At 49.4% G+C, this 23,716-nt stretch overlaps 1 protein-coding gene across 1 annotated transcript in view; it reads right to left on the bottom strand.

The window, feature by feature from the left end:
- The window catches only part of SHPRH (SNF2 histone linker PHD RING helicase), a 1,474,452-nt gene that overhangs the window by 985,756 nt on the left and 464,980 nt on the right, over positions 1 to 23,716 (bottom strand). Inside the window, exon 12 of the mRNA XM_069606718.1 lies at positions 6,321 to 6,484. Coding sequence (XP_069462819.1) covers positions 6,321 to 6,484 — 164 coding nt within the window. The remainder of the gene's footprint in view (positions 1 to 6,320; positions 6,485 to 23,716) is intronic.

The raw sequence follows: 23,716 nt of genomic DNA, 5'->3' as shown, positions 1-23,716 counted from the left end.
TGAGGGACGGAAGGAAGGACCTGAGGGCCCAAAACACTGCACGGAGCTCCAGGACGTTGATATGCAGGGACTTCTCCGTCGGGAGCCAGAGTCCCCTCGCGTGCAGATTTTCGGTGTGCGCTCCCCACCCCTTCCAGGGAGGCATCCGTGGTCACAGTCTCCTGGTGGGCTGGGGTCTGGAAGTCCATGCCCGCCGTCAGATGCGCGCGGGTACCCCACCACCGTATCGCTCGTCGGAAACTCTCGTCGAGCTTGATCCTTTCCTCGAAGCTGCCCGTCGTCTGGATCCAGCGCGCATCCAGGAATTCTTGCAACGGGCGCATCCGGAGCCTGCACATGGGAATGAGGTAGATGCAGGAAGACATCATCCCGAGGAGGGACTTGATGGATCTCACTTTGGCCGCGTCGGCCACCAACATCCGTTGCACCTTGCCCAAGATGGTCCTGGTCCTCTCCTCCGACGGGGAGGCCAGAAGGGACACTGTGTCGAGCCTCGCTCCCAGAAACAGTGCGACTTGCGCGGGCACCAGGTGGGATTTGGCGTAGTTCACGGAGAATCCCAGGTCCGTGAGGAGTTGGACGGTCCTTGCCGTGTGGACCACGGCGAGCTCCTTCGTCTTGGCGCGGATGAGCCAGTCGTCCAGGTAGGGGTAGACGTGAATCCCCTCGCAGCGCAGCTGCGCCGCCACCGGTGCGAGGCACTTGGTGAATACCCTGGGTGCCGACCGTAGTCCGAAGGGAAGGGCTTTGAACTGGTAATGACGCCCTTGGACCACGAACCTGAGGAATTTTCGGTGCCCCTTTAGGATGGGAATGTGGAAGTAGGCATCCTCCAAATCCAACGACGATAGGAAGTCTCCTTCCTCCAGTTGACCCAGGACGTGCTGGAGGGTGACCATCCGGAACTTCTGCGCCTTGATGAACTTGTTCAGCCGTCGCAGGTCCAGGATGGGGCGCCATCCTCCCGTCTTCTTCTTCACGAGGAAGTATCGCGAGTAGACTCCGGAGCCCCGAAGCCTCTTTGGGACGAGTTCGATGGTGCCCTTTCTGAGCATCGCCTTTACCTCCAGGAGAAGTTGAGGGACGTGAAGTTCTTTCCTGGCCACGGGGGGGACGCGCGGGCACCTTCTTTGAAACTCGAGCGCGTGGCCCCGGGCCAGGGCGTCCAGCACCCAACGGTCGGTGGAGATGGACTCCCACACGCTGACGAAGCCCGCCAGCCGGCCTCCCACCGGGGTGCTTCGGTGGGGGCCCGACCCCACGGCCGGTTCAATCCTGCTTGGACGCGGCCTTGCCGCCTTGACCTCCTTGGCGACGACGGCGGGGTCCGCTAGACTTGCCTCGTCCTCTGTAGGCCTCTTGCGACGACGAGCGGGCCGCTTGACGGTAGGAAGCGAAACCGCCGCCGGAACCTTTGGAGGCGCCCTTGCCTCCGCCGCTCCGAAAGGGCGTCCGTCGTTGCTGCAGGACTCCAAGGGCCCGGGCCGTCTCAGTATCCGCCTTGATGGCCTGAAGGGAATCGTCCACTGTCTTCCCAAACAGGTTGTTCCCGTCGAAGGGCATGTCCAGGACTCTGGTCTGGACGTCCTGCCGAAAGTCCGTAGCTTTGAGCCATCCACGACGTCGAAGGCAAACGCCGTTGCCCAGCTGGCGGAACCCAGTGTCGGCGATGTCCGTCGCCACGGTGATGGCGTGGTCCGAAGCCACTTCACCTTCCTGGAGGATCTCAAGGGCCTCCGCCCTCTTGTCGTCCGGCAGAAAATCCAGCAGGGGAGCTATCTTGTACCAGAGCTCCCTGTCGTAGCGGGTCACGATAGCCAAGGCGTTGGCCGCTTTAATCGTCGTCGCTGCCGACGAGATGACTCTACGTCCCATAGCATCCAATTTCTTTCCCTCGCCGTCCGGCGGGGAAGTCGATGTGGAGGCCGCACCCCCCCCGCTTTCTTCCTGGCTGCCGCGGAGACGACGGAGTCCGGGGTAGGCTGCGCCCGGAGGCATAGGGGGGCCGTGTCCGGGACCCGGTACTTTTTCTCGTACCGGTCTCTTCTAGCTGGCGTAGTGGAAGGGTTCTTGAGGAGGGAAAGGCCCTCATCCCAAATGTCGTCCAACAGAGGCACTGCGAGGACCGTCTTCCTCTTGGCCTTGCGCCGCTGATAAAGGAAGCCTTCCTTTTTCTTCTCCTCAGGGCAGAGTTGGAAAAGCTCGGAAGCCCTGGAGATCATGGAGTGGAAAGATCCGATCTCGTCGGGCGGAGAAGCCCTGGTGGGAGGCGACGACGGAAAATCCTCGTCGTATGCCTCGTCGTCCGTACCCGTCGCTGCCGTGTCAGTCCCCGTATCATCCCCTCGGGTGGACGGGGAGGAGGGCTGGACGGGGCGCGACGGTTGAAAAGGAGGTGGAGGATGGATCCTTCTTTTCTTGGTAGGGGGAACACCAGAAGGTCCCGGTTCTGGATCCCCTGACGGGAGAGGTTCCTCCGTCGGTAACGGTAGCCTCGTCCTTATCTCGGTGCATAAGGACTGTTTGGCCAACAAAATGGCCGCCGAGTTGTCTCGCGGCGCTGGCAGAGGGGAATCCGACGGGCGAGCAGGGGCCCCGTCGGTATCCTCGACGATGTCGTCGTCGTCACCTGCGTCGGGGCCCATTCCGACGGGCTGGCCTTGTTCCACGCCTAGGCCGTGGCTTAAGACCTCGATCAGCTCCTCTTCTGAGGTTGAGGCCGAATCTACGACGACGCCCTGCCCCCCCTTCTTCTTCCCCACGGAGGGTTTCACGGGGGTCCTATCGATGGGCACAAAAGAAGACTCCCTCCGAGGAGGCAGGGAGATTCTGGGCCCTGAGGTCGCCACCACTGGTGCAGCCTCCACAGGCTGGGCCAGGGCCGCCGCGACCGTTTCGATAGAGGGCTTGGTCGGATGGATCAAGGCCTTCACCACCTTAGGTGCGCTCACCGCCTTATCCTTGAGGGAGGGGGCACTGCCACGCTCCTCCTCTGCCTTAGAGCTCGACCGGGGCCTTTCCAGGAGCTTCGCCGGGTGCTCGGCCTTCCTCTTACCCGACCCAGAGCGTTGGCTCGTGGTTGATGGTGCCGGGGAGGGTGCGCCCTGCCTGGCGCCCGTAGAGCCCGACCGTTCGGCGCTCCCGGTGCCAGCGGACTCGCGGTGCTTGGCCTTATGTTGGGCCCCCGTCACCGGGGCGCCCTCAAAGGTCTTAGAAGACCGCTCGGATTTCTTCTTCTTCTTGCCAGACGGGCTCTTACCCTCCAGCCAGTTGGCGAGACGTTGATGACGGTCCTTCATGGTCCGTTCAGACATGTTGCCGCAAAACGCACAGTCCTTCTCCACGTGCGTTTTGTCCTCATGAAGGCAGTAAAGGCAGAAAGAGTGTTCGTCCTCCTTGAAGACGTTCTGCAGCTGGCATCCAGGGTAGACCCTGAACAGCTTTCCGGGCGTCGAGCTTCCCTTCTCCTGGGCCATGACCGAGATGGGCCTGAGAAACTTCTGGAGTCCTCCAAAAGCGTTGCTCGATGAAATCTTCACCCTTGAGGGGCGTAGACGAATCTGACACGGGTCCCCGTTGATCAGATGAAGAAACGGTGGAGCTTGAGGCTCTTTTGACCGAAAAAAGAGAAATTTTTTGAGAAAAAACATGAAAAATAGCACTAACGCTCGAGAGCAATAGCACGAGGATCCCAACACTTGAACGTGCGGTAAAAATCTGAAGATGGCTGCCAGAGGCGGGGCTTAGGTAGAGGGCAGTCATTGGCTGTGGTCAGTATGACGCAGAGATCAGTAATTGGTTACTACTACGAAAGACAGATCAGAAACTAAACTGATACTGGTTTTTTCTTTACCGAGGATTCCCAGCCTGACGACGGGGAATATTCATGAGCATGTGAATCCATGCCAGACCCCATGCTGGAGAACTGTAAAATCGGATACATAAGCCTCAGCTCGCCACTCAATCGCCCTAAAGACATTTGGGCTCCCCTCGGGAGATACCTGAACTCAGTCAACCAGCCCTCTGCAACACCAGAGTAACATGGTCCCTCTGTCCTATCCTAGTAACGTTTTAAGTCATTGTTGTAAATGCCTGTATGCAATCTCATCTGTGCCGTGCTATACCGTGCCATATATGCTGTTATTTTATGTAATGTTCATGTCAGACGAAAAATAAAGATTAATAAAAATCCATAAAACACCAACAAAATGATTTTCCCTTCTCTGTTTATTTTACTCCCATGTAAAAATCTCTGTAACGACAGGACAGTACTTAAGACTCAGATGAGCAAAGCTGATGTTTTCATTATAAGTGGTCAAATAAGAAAAAAACAGGTATTGTTTGGCTCCATGCCATGGAGGACACCTTTGTTTGAAGAGCAGTACTCTTCAGTCTGAAACTGCAATCTAGCAAGAACATATTTGGGGCCAAAAGGGAAAAAAGCATAACTACAAATCCGAAGAAACAAATCAATGGGGCTGGATTGGGGAGGCAGGGCGCTTCATTATGTTAGGCAAGTTTCTAAATTAAAAACAGCTAGAGACAATACAGTTTGTGGTGTGCTTGAAATCACTTTTCTAAATTGCTCAAGCAAATTTACTTCATATAAATGATATTAAGCTAACCCCCACCCTGCTGCACTGTCACACTTTAACCATGTTCAAGCAGGGTGTAATCTGACATCTTACGTTTTTCTATAGGTGATGGTTAGCCTGGTCAAGTTTTTGTCACTGCATTCTCGTATTTGCTTTGCTTTTCCATTTTAAATTCTGAACTACATGTACCATATTGTAAGAAATGCTCCCAGTGCAATAAAGCACATGGGTGGACTGTGCTGCCTGACACTGAAACGAGGTGGCGGTTTGCCGCTCTACCGGTGGAGCTCCTCCCTCCACAGACATTGGCTGGTCATCACAGTTTTTTCCTGTCTGAGGCCACCTGCTGTGGGATCAGTAAGCTTCTCCCATTTTCAGGACTTGCTGTTATAAAAGCTCTTTAAAACGTGCTATTAAAGATGTACACCACTAATAACGATTATGCAGCAATAAAAGGAAAGGATTTCAATAAATACCAGAAAAACAGTTGGCTGCAAATTTTTGAAAGGACAAATGCGTAAGCACAGATAAACGCATAGGGCCTCGTTATGAGTTTTTCATGGAGGTAAAGAATTGTCAGTAAATCCATTACCACCACTTTTTTGGCATACTGCGCTGCCGAATTCCGAGTTTGGCGTTTAAGTACAGGATTCAACTCCATCAAAAAGATAAATCCTCCAATTTGCCTCCAGTACCCGGCGGATGTACAGCTTGCAGTAAATCTGCCAAACATGCCCGGGGGAATCACCGCCATACTACTACTCGCAATCCCTTGGTAATGCCATTGCACTGAGTAACAATATGGGAAATATTTGTGGTGATAAATCGGCCGATTTACCACCAAACTTTTAATGAGGCCCATAGTTTTAACATTTTTGAAAACCCTGTAAAAACACCACTGGAATGAACACAAAGACTGAAAACAGGAAAGTCTATAAATGAAGCGCCTTATGATTGGGGATAAGAGGTATGCACACGCGCCCTGGAGTTTGGTGAACATGAGGACACTCAAGGCACCGTTAGTTCTGTTTGAGGGCTACTGGGAAACTGGTGTGAGCCAATGTTGGGATTGTTGCATAATAAGTCAATATTCAGTCTTCTTTTGGGGTATGAGGTGGTAGTGTTGCAGTTCTGTTGAAGGTACTGCATGTTTTGATTGCTGCGCTGAAGCTGAACTATTCATTGGAGTGCTTGAGAGTTGACATTTGGTGGTCTCGGCAGCTCACACAAATGGTCGTCTTGCTGAGTGATTTTAGAGTATGCTTTCTTCACTGAGAAGATTTCTCAGTAGTATTCAGAGTTGAGTCTTCAAGTTCTCGATGTTTTTACTGTGCGTATTTTGACTAGCTGACTCTGCTCCGACTCTCTTGTAACGAAGCGAAGGCGCCTTTTTTGAAATCCTGGGGCTTTCAGTACTAGGGGTAGTCTCACACTGATATTCAAAATGTATGTATTTAAAAAGTCTGCTTTAAATAAGACTTCCTTTATATTCCTGAAAATAATATTTTGTAGTCCTTCAAAAGGGAAAAGAGATGATGGAGAATGTAGAAACATATAAGACAAGAATGTTATTTAGCTGGAGCACTCTTTTTGTGAAAGTAACAGTTTAATTGATACGATGTCTATTTGACGACATGATAACGCAAACGTGAAGTCAGATTACAGTTCTTGATGGGGAAACAATAGAAATGTTTAGGTTTAATGAAGCAAAAGAAGTGTGCTTACTTGATCAAGTACATCTTTCTTTGCGGACCTCCACATTATACGAGACATTAGCTGGTACAAGGGCTGTGGATTTTTCCTGCAGTAAGGACGATACAGGAGCCGATCCCACCAGTGTCTGACCCAAAATGGATCGATCCCAAGAAACAAAACGAGTCCATACAAATCTAGAAGCAAAAGACAAATGAGATGAGCAGCAAGTTACTTCACAGAATGTCAAACGGCAGAAAATATATGATTACAAGTAAAATAGGCTTTTTTTTTACACTGTAATCGTCCATAAGGGTAAAACAATTAAACATCCGAATGCATCAGGCCAGACTTCAGAATAGAGAAATGGCACACAGCACTGCATTCAGCCCTCTGTCTTTAAACATCAGTTTCTGAAAATCAGAGCACTATCTAGCAAACTGGAGAGAAGCAGAAGTGTCTGAGAAGATATCCAAATCAAATGCAGCCATCATACTTTCTATGATTCAGGCTGTTATTACTATGAGGAGCCCCAAAAGAATCCTTAATGCGCATAACCATGGGCGTAATTTTAGGGGGGACAGGGGTGTTTGTCCCCCCCCCCCAACTTTCATGGCACACCATTTTGTCCCCATTCATTTGGCTGGGGCACCTTTTCTTCAGATGTCACACCCCCCCCCCCAACATTTTCAGCAAAGTTACTCAACTGCGCATAACCAACAGACTATGACGGGATGCGTGATGGTTATGTCATTAGCTGTATCCAGGGTTCAAGCATCAATGTATACATTCGAGGCTTCTCTGAAATCCGAAATTGGAAGCCAGCTAGTACGTGTAAAACACACATACAAGTTGATTCCTTCATTTCAAGGTACACGTAGTAGGTAAGTAAAGGATACCCCATTGGAACCACCACTACTCAGGCAGTCAGCTCTCAACTGACTTTCCGTGAATGTCCAGTGGAGCAACAGTGACAATCTACTCCCATAACACCACTGACACACCAACATTCCATGAAAGCAGGGTGAAGGGAGAATGCCACGATACAGAATGTGGATTATGTGAATGATCTGGAATGGTATGTTGGCAATGAGCTGTAGGCTAAGCCAGTTGGTGCATCCTCGTGGCTCGCCTCCTTTCTCACTGACTAGCCCTCCCAGGTGGAACTTGCATCCTTTCTCTCCTCTATCATTCTCTCTACTTGTGGTGTCCCCCAGGGATCTAACCGATCCCCCTGGTTCTTCAACATCTACATGGCCCCTTGGCCCACAGGATCTCTACCTTTACTACTAACTTTCAGTGTTACGCGGATGGCATGCAGCTCTCTTGCAAGCTACCCTAAGCAGCTGCCTTTTCCTCCTCCCCCTCCTCCTCCCAGACTGTCTATCCGCAATTCAGTCTTGGTGTGCTGCTAACTATCTCTGCCTGAATGCCAGTAAAACAGAGATCGTCCTCATTGGGGCCCCTGCTCCCACTTTCCCACTGGCCAGCCCCCCTTGGCCCTGCGCCCTCACCTACCAATGAGGCATATAATCTAGGGGTCATCTTCAACTCCACTCTCTCCTTCTCTTCTCACATCTCAGACATCTCCAAAAAAGTCCCACTACCAACTGCACCTCCTCAAAGGTATTCTAGCTTTTCTCACTTTCCCCCAGAGGCTCACCACCTCGAGAGCCCTGGTTCTCTCTAGGCTGGACTATTGCAACAGTATCATTCTCAATCTTCCTACTTCTACTCTGTCCTCTACAACTCATCCAGGACAGAACCATGAGACTTATTCATGGCCTCGAACCAGGGAACGCATCTCTCCGGCACTGAAATCCCCCCACTGGCTCCCTGTGGCTGCAAGGATCAAGTTCAAGACCCTCTGCATAATCCACAAGGCTTTCTGGGGCCTACAACACTCTCTTCCTAAATACTCTCCTCTGCTCGTCCTCCTCCAACTCTCTGCGGGTGAGCCGCTTTCACAAACAGAGATTTGGGGGTAGATCTTTATCCTCTGCAAGTGTCTTGCTTTGTCTAATTGCCTCTCTCGGTCTTGAGCCGGAACACCTTAAGTTCCGGAAACTCCTCAAGACCTTCCCCTTCTTTTCCTCCTTCTCTCTTCCTCTCCATCTCCCCTGATAACCCCCCGTTCTTTTTCCCTCCACCTTCCTTCCTCCTTCTTCCCCCTAACTCTGTTCACTTTTTGCTAACTGGTTGCCTGGTTCACCTCCAGAGCCTTAAAGGTCCCAGGCTCCCCCGCCAGTCTTTTGCACTTGCTCCAGGCCACTGCACTATGTTCAGCATTACTGTACTTTCAGCTTACACTCCTGAGCGGGGCAACCTCTCTGCACTTAACCCAGGGACCTGTTGGACTGGACGCATTTGTTTCCCCCCACGCCCTCTTCCACACACCTCCGTCTGTACGCATGCATGACCTAAATTTACTAGGACTAGTAAGTTAGTCTGTCCTGTTCCCCCACCCCCTTCTTTTTGTCCCCACTCCCAAGCTTGGTCACAACTGTAACACTTCATGAACTTGCGCTAGGTGAAATGCTGTCAGGCCTAGCATGTCAGTTTTTCTGTTAGATCATTCAGAACTTCAAGGCCTAAGAAGGATTACTGTACTCCCTTGTTCTCTTCCCACCTTGAAGCGATTTGAAAAGATGTGTTGTGTGATCTTCTACAATAAAGAGCCACTTTATCGAACCAGCATTCAAGATGATCGTGTTTTTCCTGGGGTCCCAAAAAGGCATTGCAGATGCAACATTACACGTGGGCCGAAGGGCTGAGGAGTCCGCCACCGAGTATCAAAGGAATGGAGGAGGGCACTCACAAAGTACAGCGATTACTGCGTCCTGGCCTCTCTTGTCTTTGATAAAACCTTGCTGTTTTCCCACTGGCAGTGGCAGCGCCATTTGGTAGTGGCAGAAGGTGATGATCAGTGGAAGAGTGCATTCCCTAATGCACTCTTCCACTGAGCATCACCTCCTGCCACTACCAGGCTCGCTGTGGAGGGGCTACCTCGCAGGAGCACTAAGCAGCACATTGCTTGCCAGAGGAGTTCTGGGGCCATCCATCGTAGTGTCATTTGTGCTATATTTCAGTTCGGTGAGCAATGGGCACTTTATGAAGGCATTCATGCTCCAATGATTTGGATATTAGGCTATATCGTTCTGATGGCCACAAAGGAGGGTGAAACACATGTGGTTGTCTGCATACTTGAGAGCCATCTGTATTGAGTTGATAAAGCTATGTATAAAATAGTACTGCACTCTAGACAAAGACAATTTTCTGCATCAAAATGAATGTTTGCACTCATTTGCATAACCACAATGCATTGTTCGTGACTCTGCACTGTAGGCGAACTTCCAGGAATGGATGGCTACTGGTTGGCATGCGGCATTTATGGCTTGTTAGCTGAAATGCCCTACCCTCTTCCCCTTACTAAAGGTACAGAAATACAGAAACAAGCACACATAGCGCTTATGTCCCAAATAAAATAAAGGAGAGAGAGTGTCAAAGAAAATGTTTACACCTGACAATATAGCCATTTAGATGTAACCCTACAAAATGTAAGCCGATAGAAAAATGTGACTGGCAATGAATTCAGTGTATGTCATAGCCACAATGGGTACACCCCAATACCCAGCAGAAATAGGAATTCAAAAACCCTGAGGTTTGATCATCTGTAGTGTAAATGCCTTGTGTGTCCAAAAAGCACCGAGACAGAAACAAAACATGATTTTCTCTCCAACAAATTGGGCTCCTGATAACTGCACCAAGTTCGCGCTAAAACCTAACATCTGATCTGGGTAAAGGAGAGCACATCAAAAGTCGAATTATACGGCGGGTGGACTTAACTAATGAAGTGGCAAATCTCAAAGAAGTCAGCAGATCCTTAATGGAGGAAAAATGGCACCTGAAAATCCATGTGGAGACACCAATATTGATATTTCAGAGCAAACCCCCTGCAGGGCATGCGATTCTGCACAGGCGACAAGGAAACCAAGTGCAAGGAGTTCTTGAGAGCCTGGCTGAGGAAATTGCATTTTTAATGCAAGAAGGGCCTTTCCCGACCCTCTCATCCAAATTAACCTTCCTCACTCATTAAAAAATTTCGCCAGGTCCAAGGACGACTGAAAAACATGCAGTGTCCGGAAGCCCTGTGATAGAACGACTCCACAAAATAGCAAATGAGAGGGTAACTAAGAAAGAGAAGCTATTTTATACTACTGTAGAAACTCCTCTTTCTGGACTTTATTGGCCATTCGGAGAGGTTTGCTCCTTGTAGGCCCACGGGCCAGGACAATTTGCAATTTCTCAGCCTGGTAGGATTGTTGGGCCAGGATACATGCAGTGACAGTCACACAGCACATTTTTACCAAATGTTGGTATGTGCCTCAAAACATGCAGCAGAGTCAAATATGGCCTCTAAAGAGGCTGAAGAAGAAGCAGAAAGATGACACATTTCTGTCCCTCTATCAAGCCAAGATAGTCTTTACGATTGAACAAGAGATCGGACATCTGAGGTAATCAGAAAGACATCATAACAAAGAAATTTGATAGGAATACGTTTCAAGCAATTTTGGAATATATAAACAAACGTTTAAAGACGAATGATAAGGAATAAAGTCCACTTTCACACACTTTTTGTGATGCCCTCTTTTTTTCTAGTCTTTAATGGTGTGCTGACTATGTTTCCCCAGTGAAACCCATCCCGGTCTTACTGAGGGCATGGTTTCTAAGGACCCTTACGGATGGGCATACCACCAAATGCCCCTTAGTCTCACAGGATCAGAACTGATATACTGGTTCTGGCTGATGCCAGTGAGCCTGAAATGGTTGCTGCACAAATTGTAGCCTTTTGGCTAACAGGACTTTTTTTTCTTTATGGTGCCTTCCAAAATGGTGCCTCTAAGGTTGTGAACTCCAGTACCAGGCAACTGTACTTTGTTGTACTTGTGTGTGTTTGGGTAGGGACAAGGAAGGACCATGTACGGTTGTTTCTCTGTTTTGAGCTCCGGCCAGAAGCTCACAAACAAATGTTAAGGGTTACTTAGCATGATATAAAGGGGCTGAATGTCTAGGATTGCTCTGGAAGCCACATGTCCTGAGAATACCCACAGAACTTGTGTGGGGTGGTCAGCATTGATTGGCTGGAGCCCTGAGCTAGAATGGTCTGATTAGTGATTTAGAATACCCTCTACCCTCTGGTTTAGCATAAATGCTGACACACTGCACCAGTCATCTACTAAGATTTGATCCTGAAATATCCACGTTTGACAACTGACCAGAGCACTGCATATTTAAGGACAGGGGACTATATATTATATTGTAGTTATTATATTGTAGTTATCATTTATATAGCGCCGTACCATTATTATAGTCTCATTCATTACGCTAGTGGTGGGAACGCTCTCGGGGTCCGAAGTCCAGAGTGTTGGAGGTCATGGAGGAGGATTGGAATGCGTGTGTGCATTTGGTCAAATAAGGTTTAGCACGGCTGGGCAGTCTCTGGTAAAGAGCAATCCCTGAGGTCGGGCATGTGGATGGGTGCCCTGGGGAGTCAGGAGATGGCGTGAGTGGTAGAGACTTTTTCTCGGTCCAGCGTGCCCGAATTTGCCATAGGTCTTCACAGCATACTGATGTCAGAGGTGTTGAGGGTTAAGTGGGCGGAACAATTATGTGATCAGCGGGACCGAATTTGTCATAGTCGTTGCTGTGTTCTGATGTGTGCGGGTAACTATGCCTGCGGCCAGTGTCCACCAGAGTGGTGCGCTATACTTGCGTAACAGTTTGGGTGGACATTTGTTCTATGTGCGCCTGATCAGGTATGGTGCTATTGTCCCCCGATTCAGTGGGATAACAGGTTCCTTTCTTCAGGAGGAGTTTTTTTATAGTTCTTCCCTGCTCAGTACTCACCTGTGTTGCTTGACCTTTGGAGCCATCCAACACATCCTCCTGTAACAGTGTGGCAGTCACCTCTGCTGGACCCTTTACTTGGCATACCATATGTGTAGTGGACCCTGGTAAACTTCGTCGAGTGTGGAGACCAACAGTGGATGTCCTGCTGCACTTATTCTGAACTGCAACCACTTACCATTGAGCCAAAATGGTCACCATGGCTGGATCTGTAATCTGCCATCAGTGAAGTCCTGTTAATTCGCTTGCATTTCTTTAGGGGTTCTCCCTGACCTTAGATGGGCATCCAGGTCCACTCTGTCATGGTAGTCTTCAGCTGACTTTGCGGTCACGAATTACCCCCCAATTCACTGTAGAGAAGGAGGAGAAAAAGTCTCTCTGCCTGTTGCTCTGGTTGATGCGTCATCCAACATGCAGGAACCAAGGAGCCACTCTGCCTCTTCCATCATGGTGGACTTCTGGTTCCAGGTGTTGACTGAATCATTGATTGGAACTCTTAGACCACAGTAATAGAGAACAATGCATCCTAATGTTATGGCATGCTTCATTGGTCCTGCTTCTCTCCTATTTGTTCCCTCGCTCCTGTCTCCGGAATACCCCAGTGTCCTGTGAGACCTGGTTTTTCAGCACTTACCTACCCTCATTTCCTTGTTGTTCCTTTATGTCATCCCACATGCCCTTTGTTACAGTGTCTGCAAGCTACACTACGGATTCCCAACAACATCTGGCAACACTTCACTGTTCTCCTGCTCAGTCCAGTCCGCTGCAGTTTCAAGCTGTTGCTCCACCAACATTCTGTCATGAACTGCTTCCAAATCTGCCTAGGGTTGGCATACAGTTGGCGAGCATCACCTAGCTCACCAAAGGCTATTTTACTTTGGAGTTTTTCCTGACAATTTGGCAACAGTTCCTGGAGCCACCTGCCTTACAGCTGTCCTTCACTTGTTGGCAGGGTGGCATCTGGGAAAAGCTGCACCTTCTTTGGGCCCTGTGTCAAGAAAGGTCCTCAAGTGATATCCATCACTGACACTTGCTACCTGCCTGTCAATCCAGGACCTTACCCTGCTGCTGCCATGTGTGCTCCACTCTGCAGGTTCCTCATTGGAACCTCTTCAGCTGCTTTTCTTCATCAGGATCTTCAGTTGGGCATCCAGTGACTCACTTGTGAAGGTTTATGCAATTTGTTTGTGGCTGTGGGGTCTCCCGTGCTGATCTAGCCTATCTAAAACTAATCCATGTCTGCTGGTGACATCACTAAATACCCCTCTGCCAACTCCAGTACAAGGGCTTGGGGAATGCAACTTTTGAGCTGGACTATTTATGGCGAGTTCTGATACCTCTTGGGGTCTTCTTTAAATCTGCCCGAGGGCCATTTATACAGACCCTTTACTTCTGTATGATAAAGATGCATTGTGTCCTATAGGCCTATAGACTTAACATGGAGACTTGGTGAGTAATTGTGTTACTAAGACCGGTGTGTCTTTGCGAAAAGTATAGTTGTACTTTTGTGAACTATCAGGAAAGGCTATGGTCCCATGAGACCACTTTTTCCATTTTTAACATTATTTTGCAACATTATTTTAAATGTGACCATATCTGTACATGTTGTAGTTAAATCCTACGCACATCTTTATTGTATAAAAAAATATGTTTTACAGATATACTGTGTGGTCCTTCCCTTATTGTCTGATGAACATATTTGTTGTACCTTCAAACCAGCTCACTCATTCCGAGGGTTGCATTAAAGGCTCATGCAATTCTACCACTTTCAGAATCAAGAAAGTATACTGTACGCACCCTTTAAACCTAGAAGAAATATATATATGCGTATTAGAAAATAAGCCTAAGAAAATTTACCCCAACAAGAATCAAGAGCAAACAGTGAACAGCGGAAACACGTTAAAGACAGATACCAAAAGAAGACAAGGAACCAAGTCAAAGTTGAAGAGGAAGTGGAGGGGAAGGGGAGCAAGTAAAATGATCAATTTTTGTCTCCTTACAGAATGAAAGGCACTGGTTATTCTGTTTGGACGAATATCTCACGGGCACCTTTTGGAGCACAAGGCTAGGTACAGTGGTTAAGAACCCATATCCTCCTTAATTGTGATAACTTTTTGGTGGTTAGCTATTTTGTCTTATAGTAGGAAATCCAATTACTTGCCTCTCAGTAATGTTCTTTCTGGATATTCCTCCCACTGATTCCTCATCTATGATACTCAATATTTCTAGCACAGCTGCTTTTTGGAAATTTCTCTGTCCCAAAGGGGCACTGAGTAGCTCTGCATCGGGTATGCTCAATGCCCCTACGGGCCACAAACACTATGGCTGTTTGAAGGAATTCTCGAGTGGACTCGATGGCAATCTAATAGAGAGTAAGGAGAAAAAGGTTTGAGGAACAGAGGAAGAAAAGGATACTGGAGACGAGAGGGGGAGAAGAAGGCACGTCTGTAGGATGGCAGGAAGAAATCATAAAATGCTGGGGCATAAAGCAGTGCATCAGGTGGCAAGAGGAGAGCATCAGCTGGCAAGACGAGAGCATCAGGTGGCAAGACGAGAGCATCAGGTGGCAAGACGAGAGCATCAGGTGGCAAGACGAGAGCATCAGGTGGCAGGAGGCGTACATCAGGTGGCAGGAGTAGAACATCAGGTGGAAGGAAGAGAACATCAGGCAGCAGGAGAACATGTAACAAGGTCAGTACACTGACCTTGTTATAAAGGAATGGGAACCCCTCTCTGCTTGGAATAGAGGCCTGGCAGGGTGCAAGCCAGAGCCATTCCTATTCGAGAGAGGGGAAGATGGAAGTTGGGAGGGCCCCAGTTCCTGTCCCTTCCGTAACGGCCTGCATTTGTTTGGGCAGTACCACTGTGGATCACTCCATACCACTTCAACAAAATGCTGGGCAGTTTCTTTTCATTTCAGGTAACATACAGCATAGGTCTGGGAGGCCTACCCGTAAGATAACAGCCACCAGAGCCTCTCCAGGCATACTACTCCAATGATCAGATCTCGGCAACCAGCAGGAGTAGAGCTGCAAAGCACAGCAGCAGAGAACATGCACAGGGGCAAGGAATGCTACACACCGCCAGATGAAACCAGCGCACATTGCGTTGCAGCGTCCGCAACAAGCTCATCAACATGGGCTATTACAAACTCACAATGGAGTGGCTTCCTAACAAAACTTTCTTATACTTTCATGGACTCCTGAAACCAACTGGAACATTTTCCAGTACGGGCTGCCACTATCTCAGCACAGTGGACCAGCGCTGCAAAATGGGGCGGGGTTCAGCTCCCCTTGTTATATATGTTGGTATTGGCAACACCTCCCAGGCAGGTAAGACAGGGCAAGATTGGCCAGGGGAAGAAGACCAAGGGGAGAAGGAGGGGAGGATAAGGAGGGGGACAGGAAACAGAAATGTGTGGGTTGTCCCGGTGTGGTCAGAGGGGGAGGTGAGAGACCACGAGACTTGAAGGATGAAGGACAGTGAGCTGGAGTGTGGAGGTCTTTTGGAGAGAAGGAAATATATTGGTTGGTGAGAGCAAGAAATACTGTGTTGTGAATGTGCGTTTAAGGTGTGAAAGTGTGTGTGTTAGAAAAAGAAAAGAGGACAAGCAGAAGATTTGTAGGCTATATAACTTGTTTCAAGAACATCAGGCCAAGTTGAATGATGTTCGCCCCAAACGGGAATGAAACGTGCATTATGAGATTACGGACAAAAGTGGAGAAAGAGTTGTCTCCTTACTAAGGAGGTATCTCTATGTGCTGGATATAGGCTTATTCAATTTAAGATCCTGAATCGCCTCCATTGCACCCCAGCGAAGATTGCAAAATCCTCTCCTGACATAAGTAGCGCCTGTCCCAATTGTGGTATCATCACAGCTGACTTTTTACATATGTTCTGGTGTTGCCCTCATGTCACCATCTTCTGGCACAATGTGGCCAAGATTATAGCTGAAATAATAGATATCCCACCTGTATTGGCCCCATAAAATTATCTGTTGGGTGATATATGGAAGGTCTCCATTATCACCTGTGAACCTTTGAGTATAGCGTCTATAGTGGCCAAGAAGTGTGGAGCTAGGAGACTGACAGAAGTGGCATGGTTGTTGGCAAAGACTTATTGAAACAGAAAGGTTTAAGTTACTTACCTGTAACTACTGTTCTCCAGCATGGGTCTGGCATGGATTCACATGCTCATGAATATTCGCTGTCGTCAGGCTGGTAATCCTCGGTGAAAGAAAAAACTTTCACTTTAAAACTGTATTTCTCCTCTAAACAAATCACTGTCCTCTGCAACCATGCAATGACAGTCCTCTCCCTAAGCTACACCCCTGGTGGCCATCTTCAGATTTGGTAAGAACGTCAAGTGGCAGTCTGAACCAAGAAGAGCCACAGAGGGGAAGGAGGGAGGGTTCACATGTGAATCCATGCCAGACCATGCTGGAAAACAATAATTAAAGGTAAGTAACTTAAACCTTCTCCAGCATGGGGTCTGGCATGGGTTCACATGCTCATGAATAATGAGTACACAGCAGTACATATGCACAACCACGGGAGGTGACGAGGCTCAACAGAAGCAGTAAATACTCACCTCTGGAACAGACTCATCTCAAACAAACAGGTTGCGTAGCACCGCTTGGCCGACTCAGGACTCCTCCCTGGAATCCCTGTTGATGCAGTAGAACATTGTGAAGGTGTGCGTGGACCTGCACATAGCACCCCTGCAGATGTCAAGCAGGGGCACACCAGAGAGAAACAACGTTGTTGCTGCAATGGCTCTGGTGGAGTGAGCTCTCTGCTGTCCTGACAGGGGCCTGCTAGCCAGTCGATGACAAGGCATGATGAACCGGACAGCCACCTGGAGACGGAAGCCTTCAATTAGGCCTTTCCTCGATTTGCAGATCCAAAGTTGACGAACAACTGAGAAGTCTTCTGAAAATTCTTTGTACGTACCACGTAGAACTTCAAGGCACAAGCAACGTCCAGAAAATGCAAGGCCCTTTCCGCTGGCGACGACTGATTCGGAAAGAAGACCAGTAACACCAAAGGTTCATTGAGGTGGAATTCCGATGGTACCTTTGTCATAAATGTGGAGTGCATATGCAGTACCACCCTTGAAACGTGGAAAGACAAGTAAGGCTGCCTGCAAGACAGGGCCTGAATCTCTCCGACCCGCCCGGCCGAGGCGACAGCCACAAGGAAAGTCGTCTTCCACGAGACAAACATGAGCGAGACTTGATGCGTAGGTTCGAAAGGAGCTCCCATGAGCTTAGTTAGCACAACATTGAGCTCCCAAGCCAGTGAAGGAGCCTTCACTGGCGAAAAAGTCCTGAAGAGTCCCTTGTGGAACTCCTTGATCAGCCTGTGAGACCACAGCGAAGGTCTGCCCGGAGACCTGGTGTACCTGGATATGGCGGTGAGATGCCCCTTGATAGAGGCATGAGCCAATCCCGCTTTGGCCAAGGAAAGCAAGTAAGAAGTTGCGGGTCCATGACATGCAGCAGGGTAATCTTCTGAATCCAGCACCACACAGAGAAGCGTTTCCATTTATGTCCATACCACTTCAACATTGATGAGGCTCTGCCGCTGGCCAGGATGTACTTACATTCTGCGGGTAAAGCATAACCTCCAAACCCTAGGGCTGGAGGAGCCATGCCCTCAGGTTCAGAGACTCTGGGTCATGAAGCAGAATCCGACCCCCCACCCCCTTCTCTGGCGAGAAGGCACGGGGACAGTGGCAGCCTGATGGACGGGGATACTGACAAACGCAGCACGATCGGATACCAGCCATGCTGGGACGACGAATATTATCGTGCAGTGGCACTGTCTGATTGTGTTGATTACACGTAAGAGGAGCGGAACCGTCCCTCCCACAGGAACGAGAACGTGTCCCCAATGCTCCTCGGTTGGGAGAACCTGCTGGTGAAACTCTGGCACTTGCCATTTGTCGCCATCACAAATTGATCGATCTGGGGCTGTCCCCATTTGCCAAACAGAAAATCCACCTGGTCCTGGTGAAGCTCCCACTCCTGGCAAGAACGCAGTTCCCTAATGAGCGAGTCCGCGATGGTGTCGGGCCAACTTCAGGCCTAAGGGCAGAGCCTTGAACTGGTAGTACTGACCTTGAACTGTGAATCATAGGAACTTGCTGCGTTTCTTGTGAATGGGGATGTGGAAGTATTTGTATTTGTATTTATATTTATTGATTTATTAACCGCCGTACGCCAAAGCGCTGTACAATTGTACAGTAGGCGTCCTACAGATCCAATAACGTCAGAAAACCTCCTTGCTCCAGTTGGTCAAGCATGTGTTGCAACGTGACCATCCAGAACTTTTGGTACTTAAGTACCTGTTGAGATGGCAGATGCAGGATCAGCCTCCAACTCAGTCTTTTTCTTTAAAAGGAGGAAGAGGCCCACCAGGAGGGGGAAGGTCGTGCCACGAGGAACGGAGGAGATTGCAGGTCACGGGCCATAAGAGGCGTTAGTCTGGGTTTATTGGCCGGCCTGGGAAAAACAGTACTGCAGGGCTGACATGAACGGACGCAGACGAGACAGCGGAAGACATGGGATTACTACACGGAACGCCACCCACGAGGGAGCAGGTGAGCCTACCGAAAAGAAAAGGGGATGGGGAGGAGAAAAGGGGTTAACTCTTAAGCGGAACGCCGCTACAGCAGGAGCTGTTCATCACCAGGACAGTCTGGGCCGTAACCTTACAAGTAGCGGACCACCATATGAGAACTGGGACACCGAGCACGGCCGAGGTAACCACGGCTCTACTAACCACAGCTCTGCTAACAAAAGGTTGAACTACTGATAAGTAACCATTGAGAAATAAAATAAACAACCACGTACAACTTTCCTTGAGTCTCAGCGTGCTTTGTAACAAAGCCCGGTTTTCTTTCGAACCAGAAAGTAGCTCAAATCTACTCCGGAGCCCCTCAGATGCTGGGGGATGGATGCTATTGCCCCCTTCTGTAACATGGCACTTGCAGAAGCTGTGGTCTGTGTTTGTCTTGTTGCTGAATCGCCGGAATATGAGGACACTTGTGTTGGAACTCCAAGGTGTGCTCGTGTCCGAGAGCATCCAGGACCCAGCTGTCCATGGTGATCTTTTCCCACGTGTTGACGAACTTCGCTAGCCAGCCTCCCACTGGGGTGCATAAGTGGTTGCCCGAGGCCAGGGTGGTTCAGGACTGCTTGGGGGTCGGTGCTCTGCCCTGCGAGCGGCACAGCCACTGTCCTCCACTGTCCTCTGCTGCCTTGAGAGAGAACCCTGTAAGCTTCTTGAGTGGAGGAGCGGGAAGGCTGCCGGTGCGGGTTATTATCACCCTTAAAGAGCTTCCTGGTTTTCCTCTGTAAGAGTGAAAGCAAGATGGCTGTCGCTGCTGCAAAGTTCCCAGGGAGAGTACCGTCTCTTTGTCGGTCTTTATTGCCTGCAAAGACTTGTCGACTGCCTTGCCGGAGAGGTTCCAACGGTCAAACGGCATACACAGTACCTTAGTCTGAATGTCCTGGCTGAGGTTTGTTGCCTTCAACCAACCTTGATGACGCAGGGACACCCAGTTCCCCATTTGGCAGAAACGGGTGACCGCGATGTCCACTGCCACTGTGATGGCATGATCCAAGGCCACTTCCCCTTCCTGAAAGAGTTCTATTGCCTCTACCTTCTTGACTTCAGAAAGGAAGTCCAAAATAGGAGCCAGCTTGAACCATGGTTCCCAGTCATTTCGGGACAAAATGGCTAGGGCGTTAGCGGTCTTGATTGTAGCGGCTGCTGTATAAATTATCCTCTTGCCCATTGCATCCAGCTTTTTCCCCTCCTAGTCCAGAGGTACCATAGCTGCCGATGACAGGTTCAACAAGCGCTTCCTGGCTGCAGATGAGACCACCAAATCAGGTGCGGGCTGAGACCTTAAGCACCCGGGAGCTGAATCTGGAACCCTGTACCTCTTCTCCAATCTGTCGCACTTGGTCAGGCTGTACTTGGATTTCTCATTAGAGTTAGACCTTACTCACAGATGTCGTCTGGGAAGGGAACGGTCATGATGGTATTTCTTTTCAAATCGTGCCACTGGTATAGGAAGCCTTCTTTCTTAGTCTCCTTGGAAACCAACTGAAAAAGTTCAGAGGCCCTTAACATGATATAATGAAAGGATGCAACCTTATCCAGTGGGAAGACCCTAAGGGGCTCGTCCGTGTGTGGTGTTTCTCCGTCCGCTGCGATGAAATCGTCGGGACTTGTTGGTGCCCGTAGCTGTGGTAGCCATGTCTGTGCACACATCTGTGTGCGGGGCAGGGCTCCGGTTGGGGTGTACTTGTAACTTTGTAGTGGAGGAGTCAGATGGCGCCAAGGACCAGAGCCCTCTTTGGACTTCCTCTTCCGCAGTGGTGAGCTCAACCTTGGAGGCTCTTGTGTCTCCCATGGAGGCATAGGTCCTGGTGGTGGCCTCCTCTGCTGGATTTCGGTGACCAGTGTATGCAGGGTCGTTAGAATATCCAGCAACACGTCCCTAGGTCTAGGGGTGAAAGGAGCCAGTGGAGTGGGGTCTGGGCTGACAAGTCGTCTTTTGCGAGCAGGGCACTCTGGTCCATCGTGCCCAGATCTTCCCCCTTCGTGATCTGTGTAGTAATCGTTGTGCAGATCATTCTCTCCTTCGTCGGGACTTAAGTAGATCTGCTTTGGCCTATTTGGAACAGCCCACCCGTCCACGTACCAGGGAAGTTCCACTCGGGGGACCGCGCCTCTCCTTCTCAGGAGGTTGCTGGGTCGGTGCAGTCGCCAGGTTTTTCCTGACCCAGAGTGGCTGCCGCCTTCGTCAGAGCCGTATCTCGCCTGGGGGCTAAGGACACCTGTGGAGTGGTCATCACTTCCTTCGTGGGCCCACTCTCCTTCACTGCTGCTGTAGTGGATGTCGTTGACTTAGTCGACGATGTGCTCGTCGCTGCTTTTGTCGACGGCACCGTTGTTGACTCAGTTGACCTGGCATGCTGCGAGGTCTTAGCTAGCTTCGACGAGTCCTCTCCAGAAATGACTCTCGTCAGTTTATCCACGGACACACACAGTTTGGACGGGGTTAGGAACTTTCTCCTTGAAGAGGTCCCTTTCGTTGGTAGGCTCACTGTGGAGGCAGACGGTGATGCCGATTGCCTTTTGCCCGACTCAGGACTCACATCAGCGGCTAACCCAGTAGAACTAGTGTCGCAGAGCTTGGCCTTCTCTTGGAACCCCACAAGCAGAGCATCCTCAAAGGATCTCAACCTCCTCCCGGATGGAGTTTGCTCCTCGGACAAGCCAGTCCTAGATGAGGGTTGACCATGCCCCGAGGCTGAGTGAGTGGCCTTGCTCGACTTGAGGCACGCTCACAGTATGCTGTAGCAGTCTTTTTTGGTTTTCTTCGAGAAACTACAACACACCTTGCATCCCTCCTCATCATGGTCCAGATGCAGGCAATATAAGCATTTATGATGCTGATCTTCCACGAAAACATTTCTTAATCCACACTTTGCGTCGAGTTTGAAGATGCTTCGACTTTCCTACTCCACCATGGTTGGAATAGCCACGAAGTAGGCCCAAGGCCGGGCCTTCTCGAAACTTGGATGACGATCCGACAGTGGATGAAGATCTTTCCGGTAGAGGATCCCCACTGCCAATCTCTGTCCTTCGTCGAAGACTATCAAGCACGAAGCGGTCAACATTCAAACTAGTTTTGGACAAAAAATTGCAAAAAACACGAAATTAACTTGAAGAGCAACATGGGGATACCAACACTGAAGCGTGCAGTAAAAATCTGAAGATGGCCACCACGGGTGAATCTTAGGGAGAGGACGGTCATTGGATGGGGGCAGTATGACCCAGAGGACAGTGATTGGTTTAGAGGAGAAATGCAGTTTTGAATTGAAAGTTAAACTGCTTTTTCATTTCACTGAGGATTCCCAGCCTGACGACAGGGAATATTCATGAACATGTGAACCCATGCCAGACCCCATGCTAGAGAAAGAAGGACAACCCTATCTGTCCCTTTGAGAGGGGATTCCCTGCCTCAAATAAATACTAATGACAATGTCAGAATGCCAGTTTAAAGTAAATAGTCCAGGGTCCTGTGTCATAAACCTATTCCTATCCCTTACACTTGAAACTAAATTTAAAAAAAGGTTGATCTTCTTGATCCAGACGGATGTCTATCTATCTATCTATCTATCTATCTATCTATCTATCTATCTATCTATCTATCTATCTATCTAGGTTGTTATATTGCGCCACTAACCCAAAGGCCTCAGGGCGCTCACAGAAGAGAGAGAGAGAGCAGACAACAGACAACAATGACAAACAAGGAGCACAAAAAAAGACAGTGACCAAGGAAGGCCCGTCATCACACAGGCCGTCATCTCCCTTCCTCTAGACTTTCTCAGATCCTCAGAGGCATATAGCATAAAATGTTCTCAACACCGGGGGGAGTGTATCCCTTCCCCTGGCTTTTCTCAGGCTTTCACAAAGTTCCAAAACAAAGTTCTCAGTAGCAGAGGGAATGGCTCCCTTCCCTTAGTCAAGGTATTACACAAGCAAAGAGGGGGCCTCCCTCCTCTTAGCACTTCATCACAATGCTCATAAAATTCACCTTGTACCTGGCTCTGTTACGATGAAGAGAGCTCTGTTGATAACTGTTATATGGGTGCGGGTCCCAGATTGACCTTTCCTTCAGTTTTCCTCCAGTTTTAAACTGGATTTCTGATTCACTATCCTGTTAGGAAACCTCTGCGGGTCACAGACCCTTTCGTATTGGCTTTTCCACTGTACTTCTTTTGGGTCCCAGACCCCTTTATGTATAAACCGTGCATATGGGTCCCAGACCACTTACGTTTCTCTTGGTTCCCAGACCCTTGATCGACGGTTTCTCTTGCTCCCTTCATTCCTTTACGGTTTCTCTTGCTCACTTTGACCCTGTCGGCAACCAACGTACCTTAGATTCTTGTGCATCCGGGTTCTGTCCTCGTCGGGCCTTGTGTAACTGTCTATGGACCACTCTGCTTCTCTGCCGGTCTCTGCTTTGGTCGGAGGGTTTGGCAGTCCTGTTACTCGAATATCCAGTACCTGGTACGTGTTCTTTCGAGAGAGGTGCGCCTGCTACCTTTTTCGTATTTTTGCAAGGAGCTTGGGGTTGGTCACCCTAAGTTACCTGGGGGCAAACAGACGTTGACTCCCAGCTCACTGTGCTCAGAGAGGCACAGCTCCACCTCACTGATGTGGCCCAACAAGGCTGAAACACGTGTATGGGGTTGCTGTTGGTACTCTTGTTCTGAGGGGAATTGCTATAGCATTTCAGTGCTGGACTGGCCATGTGGGCGGGACAAAGACTGATATGCAAATGTATATTTCCCATCGGTGAAAGGTACAGTGAGCAAAAAGCAGATGGCTGCGAACTCTCAAAGTGGTTAATAACCACTGAACAGGTTATTTTGCCGTGTTCTTTCAAGAGAGGGCCGCCTGCTACCTTTTTTGTAAACAAGCAATATATATTAC

The sequence above is a fragment of the Ambystoma mexicanum genome, chromosome 4p (genome assembly GCF_040938575.1).
Source record: "Ambystoma mexicanum isolate Mex_15411 chromosome 4p, UKY_AmexF1_1, whole genome shotgun sequence".
NCBI classification, from domain to species: Eukaryota; Metazoa; Chordata; class Amphibia; order Caudata; family Ambystomatidae; genus Ambystoma; species Ambystoma mexicanum.
This window is presented reverse-complemented; position numbering and strand designations above follow the sequence as displayed.